The following is a 9,811-nucleotide window of genomic DNA, read 5'->3' as shown; positions in this document are numbered from 1 at the left end:
AGCATGGTATAACACTTTAAAAGAAAATACTGGCAGTGTGGCAGCAGACACAAATGTCTTTTGAAAATGCTGTTTCAATAATAATAATAATAATAATAATAATAATAATAATAATAATAATAATAATAATAATAATAATTGCTTCACTTTTATTTACTTTAAGAGAGATGGGAAGCATTAACAGTATGTATGTATTTATTTATTTATTTAATTACATTTAAATTACTCCTGGGTGTTAAGCTATAACATAAACTACGTGGTTATTTTGAAATCAATAAAGGTTTTTTTTTTTTTTTTTTTTTTTTTTTATTAATAATCTCTGTTATTCCATAACGTACTAAGTAAATGTATAAAGAGAAGTTTTTGCTACCACTTACCTGCAGGAGTACATCAAGTCCAAGGGCTAAACCTCTCCCTCCCTTCGTCTTTCAACTATGTGCGTTCAGGTTTCCGTGTGAACATGTGACCGTGTTCGTGTGCGGCTCTCCATGTGACCTGTTGGTTGCCTGCTGCTTGGCTGGGCTACAGCTGTCGACACACCACTCACTGCTGAGCCTGTGGAAGAAAGAGAGGGCAGACTGAAGAAGAGCTACTGAGACGCACAGGCTTTGGCACGCCGGTGTTTTCCAGCGAACTTGCACCCAGCTGAAGAAAGATACAGTCTTCTTGAACACAGACCGACGTTCCAGAAGAGCAGAAAGCAAGACTTATATTGTGCTGCTCTTGTAGCAAATTTCTTGGAAGTTTTTTTTTTTTGGTTCTTGTCGTTTTTGCTGTTGCACTACTCTGCTGACTGAGAAGGATGTCTGAATTTTGATTCGCTTTGCAACACAACTTGAATGCTTCGCAGCCGAGGACTGAGGTAGTGTAATATGTTTCTGTCTCAGTACTGGTGTTGACGTGTTTCAATTTGTGGCTGTGGGCTCTGCATCTTTTTTCACTTGTTGCTAGGCTCTTTTCCAAGTGCTTAAATTATGTAAGACGTGAAAAGATCTTGACACAACCGGCATAGCTAATATACATTTCACTGCATCTGTCCCGTGTTTTCAGGGAAGAGAAACCAATAAATGCGTTTTAAGACGAGCAGAACTAATACAGCGCGATTACATTTTTTAAGTGTACACGTTTTGCTGTTTAGACAAGGCAACAACCACTTGTCACTGCAAAAAATAAATGCTGACACCCACGTCTTGGTATTATCAATCTGATCCCGTAACCTGTTTGTTTGAGAGCAACCCGTTTATAATTGAGGAATAGTCCAGTGCATTAGCCTGCAGATACAGTAATCCAGAATTCTACTACTACGACTAATAATAATAATAATATACTAATTTATTATTATTAATAATATTATTAATTAATATATTAGTATTCATATTACGTCAAGTATTAAACATAATTTGCTTTACTTCTGTTTTTCTCTGCGTACAGTGTGTCACACGTTTTTTTGTGTGTGTGTGTGTGTGTGTGTGTGTGTGTGTATATATATATATATATATATATATATATATATATATATATATATATATATATATATATATAATCTGCTAGTTTTCTTTTCATGTCTCTGAATTATTATTTTTTTTTGCACGTTGTTTTGCAGTGTTTACTGAATGAAACATTTTGAGACTCGCTTTGTGTTTTATTGATGCACTATAATTGGCTATCACGATGCTCATTGTGTAAGGTGAGATGCCCCCACCCAAAAGCAGATCGTCTGTGCAAATTATTTTTGGTACTTGCAATTTCCTGTGCCTTTATACAAAGTAGCACTGTATATGCTACAACGAGATTGTTTGACAACCACAGAAGACTGGATGTAGCAAATATTATATTCCCTCATGTATTTCAATGGCAACCCTTTCAGTCTTCGCAGTACTCAATTTAGGGTTCACTTTAACGTCGATCGTTTGCTTTCAGGTTTCCCCATAAGCAAGATTGCCACTAATGTTTGCAAAATGTTTGTATGCCCTACCAGCTTGTTGATTTTAACATCACAAAACAAAAAGCTTCTGCCACGGCCATTGTGTTTTCATATACTGTATGGCCAAAAGGTGAAACGTGGCTTCACTAAAGCTCCTGACCCGGGGACTGGAACGCGTGTTCTCTTCTCGAAAATTATTCAGTACCGCTTTCCCTGATCCAGGTACATATGCCTTAAAGCTTACCAAGCAAAAAGAAAACGCGCCAACGTCGACTGTCATTTTAAAAGGGTACTTACTAAACTTTAGACTAATAAACTTCATTGAATCGTTGGCAAGCACCCCGCGAAACATTTATTTCCCTGTTACTTTAAAAATAGAAAGATAGATAACAGTAGGTGTGTCTGAATCAATGCATATCACCGTGTTTTATGAGTAGAGATTACAAAACATTAGAATTACTTCCCTATTTCGAGAAAGTGAAGGTTAGTGTGCAGAGTATAAACCATTTAAGCAAAAGCCAACACAAGCAAGCAAACGATTCTCAGCTCTTCACAGTGGTGAGTTTACTAGGAAGAGGCAGGGGCAGTTTTACAAGGCAAGGCCCTGCAGCTGTACAGCAGGTATCTGCGTGTTTGTTTGTAGTTTCTCAATTAACCCAGTTCAAAGCTGTTGTACAGGGTCACATCAGTAAAAAGGCTTCTTCAGCACACCTCCATCCCACTTCGCAGCTGGATACGCTTCACCTTTTGGCCATGCAATATATGAATACACAATGGCCCTGGCAGAAGCTTTTTATTTTACGATGTTAAAATCAACAAGCTGGTAGGGCAGACAAACATTTTGCAAACATTAGTGGCAGACTTGCTTATAGAAAAGCAGATGATCACTAAGGTGAACAGTAAATTCAGTACTGAAAAGAGAGAAAATGGTTGCAATTGAAATACATGAAGGAATATAATATTTGCTACATCCAGTCTGAGGACTATGAGGAGGAGGGATAGTGATTGCAGTCCATTCATTTATGCTGATTGTTTTCTGGTTGTCAAACACTCTCGTTGTAGCATATACAGTGCTGTATTGTATGAAGACACGGGAACTGCAAGTACCAAACATAATTTGCCTTTGTGGAGAAAGCTCATTTCCATGTCATTGGAAAGTGCAGGAACAATGTGCTTTCACAAATACAGCATGCACCAGGTTAGAGAAATAGGAAAGATATCAAAGAGCTATATAAGAGCTACATTGAAAATACAGATCAGTGGTATAGATTCGTTACAAATGAATACATACCAGTGTATATTTAGGTACTGCAATGGAGTTTAATCATATTGCAGTTTTAGTTCCCACATACAGTAATAAGACTGTGACTGTTTCTACCAAGGTTAGTAAAGTCAGGTTGGGTACGTTTCCCCTCTGCTGGATAGCAGCAGTTGGTATCATTCTGGAAGCTGCTTTGGTGGACTGGTGCATCCTAACACATCCTAACTGGAGGAATCCTCATTGATGCTGGTGGTAACTTGAGACTCTTATGGGCAATGGAGTTGGGAAGTCCCCTGTCTTGTTTGTTCTGGGGAATAAAGGGTTTCTCTGGAGTGATGAGATGGCTTTTTGGTTGGTGACCTGTAGGTTGTCATTATTAGTTGCCTGACCTTGATTTAGATCAGAGTTCAAGCCCAGTCATAAGGGACCCCTGATGGCCCTGTGACAGGGCAGATGACCTGCACATGTAAATAGTCTATTTTTGTTTGGATTGTAAATAAAGTTAGTTGAAATTCATAAGTTTGTGCTAGATATGGCAGGGCTGGGAGTTAGAATTCGTTTGTAATGAGACAGGTGTGGAAGGTGGCCAGGTGGTCATTGATTAATTGCCTGTCAGTTAGCCCTGGTCACATGCTATACAAGAGTGCTGAGAAACCAGTTCCTTTGTTCTTTTTCTAGCCTGGATATGAATTGGTGGAGATCCCTCATGGCTGTTTAACCAGGGTGAGCAAACAAGGCAGCCAGCGAGTTCTCACCGTGTGGAGACAGGGATAACCACTGTAAGGACAGGGATTCATTTAGGGGATTCTATCCCATCCCCGTGTATTTGAGTTCGAGAGGCTGGGTCCCTGGTGTGGGACCTCCCTATATAGGTGGCGTACTGCACAGCCAAACTACTGTAGGTCACTTTTGTATTGCTAGTTGTGTTTTGTTTTGCTTAGCTTATTAGAAATCTTTGTAAATAAGTCCTGAGTGCCTGTGTGGTGGACCACCAGCACAAAGCGCTTTACAAGATAGTGAGGAACAATGCATAATACATTAAATACAGGGCAAATTATGTTCATATAGAATTTATTTTATCATTATGTCTCAATCCTGAGATTCTAGGTTATGCAAAACTTTTGGCCGTATCTCTCTCTCTCTTCTCATTTCCACTCTAAACTCAGGAGAGAAGCTGTCAAGGACGAAACCAGACAAATGTATATAATGTTGTTGTTTCTGAGATCACAGAATCATCACCTGTTTTATCTGAGTTTTGCCCTAAAAAGTTTTTTACATCCACTTTTTGATGTCAGCAAGACTGGTATTCCAGATATTCGCAGCAGAGATGTCACCCCGTTTGAGAGATCAATTTAAGTGGGTATTGTCAGCGTAACAATGAAAATTTACTTCATGCCTACCAATAATGTTGCCCATACAGAGAACAAAGAATTGGGCCAAAAAGCAAGCCCTGTGGAACCCCACATATAACCTTTGACAAAAAAGAAGTCTCCTCCTCAATTTTAACAAATTGAAGCCTGTTGGAGTGATAGGATCAACACCAAGACAGGACACTACCAGACAATGCCATCGTATTTTAAGGCGATCAGTTAAAACAGAATGATCAATAGTGCTGAATGCAGCACTTAAATCTAGTAATAAGAAACAAAGATGATCCTATGTCAGAGGATCACAGTCTCAGTGCTATAAGAAGACCTGAACCCAAACTGAAATTTCTCATATATGTTATGAGCTCCCAGAAATCTGTGGAGTTACTCAGCCACTACTCTTTCTAAGACTTTAGACTGAAATGGCAGATTGGAAACAGGCCTGTAGTTGTTAAGAACACTGGGATCTAAGCTGGGTTAGTTGAGCAGAGGTTTTACTACAGCAGTCTTGAATGAGTTAGGAACAGTACATGATAAAAGAGAACTGTGAACAATATTCCAAAGTGCAGCGTTTACTTGAGAGAATAATGGAGCGCTGACAGCGAGTGTTGATATTAGGGTGTTCTTGTGCAGGAAGTACGAGAGAGGATCAATTAAGGGCCTCTAGGATGTGGGAAATCCAGCTTGAGGGATTCTTAATGGCAGTAGAGTTGTTTACACAAAAACAAAGGAAAAAAACAGCTTGCCTTTTTACTGAGAATAACAAGGAGCTAACTGAACTCTAAACATTGTGTTTTAAAGATTTGTCTTTCTGGTTTATTCCAATGTGAATGGCTTAGTATCAATATCCAAGAGTTTCCTTTCCATCAGACAAACCATAGCCTATGTTTCAACCTCATGAAGTAGCAAGATACTTCTTCCCTATTCACAGCAATGGCATCACTGCTTGCAACCTTTCTAAAACATGTAACCTACATGTTAGAATACATGACATGCTTACCAGCAATGTGCTTTTAAAGCAGGCAAAACTTAGTGCTTGTAGTATTATGAAGGCTTGAAGTCCTTATTATTTTCAAGGTGTGGGTTAATAATGTATTTTTTATGATAATATTACAAATATGTAACATTTCTATGTGGTATATTAATATATATTATAATATATATATATAATATATATATATATATATATATATATATATAATAATATATAGTATATATCTTTACAAAATCCACATAGAAATGTTACAACGGATATGTCACGTCCTGGAAGGCAGAGGGTCACCACACCGGTCTACGACCATCACTGATTGACACTCAATTGGCCAAGTGCCGCCTGGAGGGACGGAGAGCTCGGTTGACCAGGGTGTCGTCAGCTCACCGCGCACCAGCAACCCCTGTGGTCTGGCCAGGCGACTGCAGGCTTGCCTGTAAGCTGCCCAGAGCTGCGTTGTCTTGCGACGCTGTAGCTCTGAGGTGGCTGCATGGTTAGTCTGCAGTGTGTAAAGGTTGGCTGATGGCACACGCTTTGGAGGGCAGCGTGTGTTTGTTTTAGTTGCTCCCGAGTCAGCGCAGGGGTAGTAGTGGTCAGCTGAGCCTAAAACTGGACACAACTAAATTGGGGAGAAAATAATTTAAAAAAATTGGCGACAACTAAATTTATAAAAAAAAACAAAAAAAAACCCCAAAAAACATTAAAGGTAGATTTGACACTTCCATCAATGGATTAAAAGAATCTGTAATTGATGATGCGAACAGAAACCCAGAGGCAGTGTAAAATGCACCTGCTGCTGTAGTAGGACTGTTCTTTTTTGAGCTGTTTTTTTTTTAGAAGGGTTTTATTAAGCAACAGCCCAAATTGTTTGTAGCAAATTGGTTGTTTAAAGTCTTTTACAAAATAGTTGATTATTAGTCACTTGTCGACACATTGTAGAGACGATTATTACTGAAGACACTCATCGTGCAGGTATCTCAAAGTCCACAAACAAAATATTAAAATAAGTTAGTGCTGGGGGGCCAGAAAGTTTGAGAACCACTGTATTAGATGATTAAATTGCACTGATTATATAGCCTGGTCCACCACTATTAAAAAGGGTGTCCCGAATTATATCAGAATTCCACCGTACATTTTCTATTACAAAGCTAGATATTTCTGCCACAGTACATGTAAGACAGTCTCACCCTGTAATACTGTTCCTCTTATAGCTTTTGTATAGGTGTTTAATAGTCAGCTAGCTCATGCAAACTCAACAGGCTATTCACGAGTAGCACGAAACAGTAGGAAGCCTGCCCTGTGAAGCATAGAGCAATAGTAACAATAAAAGAAGTGGGAACAGACCAAAGCATTTGCGGATTGCATTACCACTCACCTGACGCTAATGCTGGCCTTGCAAAACATTCCTGTAATTGAAATAGCAGAAGATGTCATTTGTGGGATAATGATTGGAGCTCAGGAAAGGTTCTGAAATGGCAGTCCTAAAGTTCTCCACTTTAGAGTCCCTGTAAGCGTGTGTGCCTCATGCACAGTGGTGACTGTTTGATGTTCAGACGACAAACTCATTTGTAAGTTGGATTTGAACTCAGAGATGAAAAACTTGAATTCACTGCTCCACCTACATACTACACTAAAAAAAAAAACCCAACAAAAACAAAACAAATGATCTGCATAACATTTCCTTGTCCTGCATATGACCTCCAGAACTGATTAGGTTTTAATCATTAGAAAAATATGTCCTAAAGCATTCCTTTAATTGCCCGTTGCTATAGTCACTAATCCAGCAGCTAACGTCAGCTGCTCCAGATACACACTGCTGGCACTTTCAGTCCATTCCAAACCAGGTCTTTGTCCCAACCAGGTCCTTTAATTACTCAATTGCGCACCCAGGTTTAAGTAAACAATTCAAAACCTGGTTTAAAAACATGGCTCTGGAATGGCGAATGTAATCAATAAGGGCATGGGTGGAACAAGGTCCTGCAATGGAATGGGTTTAAAGAGCCACAGGTGCGCATGTGAAAAGAGCTTTGAGACAGACTTCAGAGTTAACTATGAAGAGAAATGACAGGTGTGTTATTTAAACAGTTGTAACAGCATGTGGAGATGTGTACCGTTTTATGTTTCAGAAGCCCGCTACTTACACTTAACTGTGTGTCTGTGTTTTTCTATGCTGATTTTAGAATATTTTGAACAGGGATAAAACTATTGTATTTGTGTTGTACTGCAGTCAGTAAGTTTTGACTGAGAAACAGGCATTCACCCATCTTCTCTGTATTCGCAGATGCTGAAGAGATGGAGCTGAGCTGCAGAGAAGTGCCCCTCTATGTAAGTAGTGCCGTGTGCTCCACAGACTAGACCCTGGGTGCTTTACCAGGCTGCTTCAGAGTCAGACTTTAATTGAGACACACGTGAAACATAACACAGGTCATTGTTTTTCCAACACGCTGGGTAACTTCAACTTCATCAGACCAGCATTACAGAGGACAAGGTTCATTAACAATAAATACTGACCTGCTTGTTGTTTTTTGTTAAAGTGTTACAGAGCCCCGTGCAGTGTTTAAGAGATTGCACATTACTTTACCTTTGCTGCATACGGAAATATTTTTCAGTCTCGGTTTTGTATTTTTATTCACACATCATAGGTAAGTCAACTAGTGATTGTTTTTTTTTTTTGCTTGTTTTTTTCGGGAATGTTCTCCAGGAGAATGATAATTTTTCTTCAGAACATCAGAATGCATCCTAAGTTCCAAGTAGAACTAGCCAGAAATCAGTTTTTATGCATTTCCGGTTCAGTCTTCTGATCTTTAGGATAAAAAGAAAAGAAAGAAATAATGCAAACAATAGAGAACAGTCCAGGGATTTTTTGGGTGTGTCATTCATTGACACTAAAGGAATCTGTCTGTAATGCTGTCTAAATATATCTGCACAGCTGTCTGAATGGTATTATTGTAGCCACAAGGTCAACCTTTATTATCAAAAGTGTAACTGCAAATAAAACTTGAGGGACCCTGTGAACGGGCAGTGTTGTGTTGCAGCCTTTAACGGCTGTAAAAATAGCAGCAGAGGCCGAATGTGGCAGTTTAAGTACTCTTTTGCATATTTATTTACAAACAAAACGACAAACCTGTTCATCAAAATAAATGGGTATATAAATAAATCTCACAGCTATGTACAACAGAGCCCAGGCAGAGCAACGCTATAAACAGGCTTGCTGCTATTCGATTTTTAATTTTTTTTTGCCAAATAGACGATTAATATCGATGTTTATTTTAGAAATAATTTACCGTTTTTTTTTCAGCGTTTATATTTCAGTTCAAGCAGAGAATGGGTGAAATCGACCTTTATGCTTTAAAAAAAAAAAAACACAGACTTTTTATGCCACTGAGAAACGTCTCATTTAGCGAAGACACTTTATCATATTCAAGTCAGCTTTCAGCACGAAGTGCAAGGGAACTAGCAGCAAGCTGAACGCAGCGTTTTTTAGTAATAAAGAGGGCTCAATGCAGCATAGATGATCTGAACTTACCAACTTGAGAAGCGAAAAAAGGTCGATCCTTTCATACATGACGGTTTTATTCCCTCAGTAGGCGGGATCGAGAAGGTCATTGGGGGAAGGGGAGCCTATCGGAGCTCGGTGACCTACCAATAGGCAGGCATATATCCCATAAACAATGTTTGGTTGTCATCTTCGAATTGAAAGGGAACCATGGTTACAAACATTCGAATTGAAATAACTTTTGCTCACAGCAGAGCTATACTTTGTAAAGATAAAGATCCTACACAAATTAAAAAAAAATCTCTCAAATAAACCGTAGAAAACGCAGCATATAAAAGTGTATTACACTAGCTTTTATAGCATCCATTTAAGAGTAAAAATAATATGCACAGAACAAAACATTAGATAGCTGAACAGAACTAACTTGCACTTATTCTTCAACACGGCTGGAGTCAGTGGAAGGTAAAGCAGACAGGCTGCTTCGTCTTGCCGCGGAGACGTCGGTCAGGGGATTGTGTCACTGAATAAAACTGTTTTCGTAAACTCGTGTCTAGTTTATTTAGATTACATTCCAAAGTACTGTAATCTGTTGGGAATGAATATTTTAATAACACTCCTGAAGTATGTTAAACTTGCTTTAGGTTTGTTGCGAATGTTGCTGTGTTTTTTTTCTTCTTCTGACGCTACCCAGGCGTAATTACCCCTCACATTCAGTTGTTGTGCACAAGCTTTTACTGAACTGAAATGATATTAAAATAATAACGTAGCGGGA

The 9,811-nt window shown here is 38.8% G+C and overlaps 1 protein-coding gene across 5 annotated transcripts in view; it reads left to right on the top strand.

Moving 5' to 3' along the window:
* Positions 1-436: 436 nt before the first annotated feature.
* The window catches only part of LOC121305420 (rho guanine nucleotide exchange factor 28-like), a 116,379-nt gene continuing 107,004 nt past the window's right edge, over positions 437-9,811 (top strand). For 3 of the 5 annotated variants that reach the window (XM_041237095.1, XM_041237084.1, XM_041237077.1), the window contains exons 1-2: positions 437-862; positions 7,825-7,868. In XM_041237095.1, the coding sequence (XP_041093029.1) occupies positions 7,836-7,868 (33 nt within the window). In that variant the 5' untranslated portion in view covers positions 437-862; positions 7,825-7,835. Of the gene's footprint in view, positions 863-7,824; positions 7,869-9,811 lie in introns of those variants that run through there. The other 2 variants (XM_041237090.1, XM_041237099.1) reach the window with 2 other exon arrangements.

Source organism: Polyodon spathula, chromosome 2, assembly GCF_017654505.1.
Source record: "Polyodon spathula isolate WHYD16114869_AA chromosome 2, ASM1765450v1, whole genome shotgun sequence".
NCBI lineage: Eukaryota > Metazoa > Chordata > Actinopteri > Acipenseriformes > Polyodontidae > Polyodon > Polyodon spathula.
Note: the sequence above shows the minus strand (reverse complement) of the source record. Positions and strands in the feature narration are given on the sequence as shown.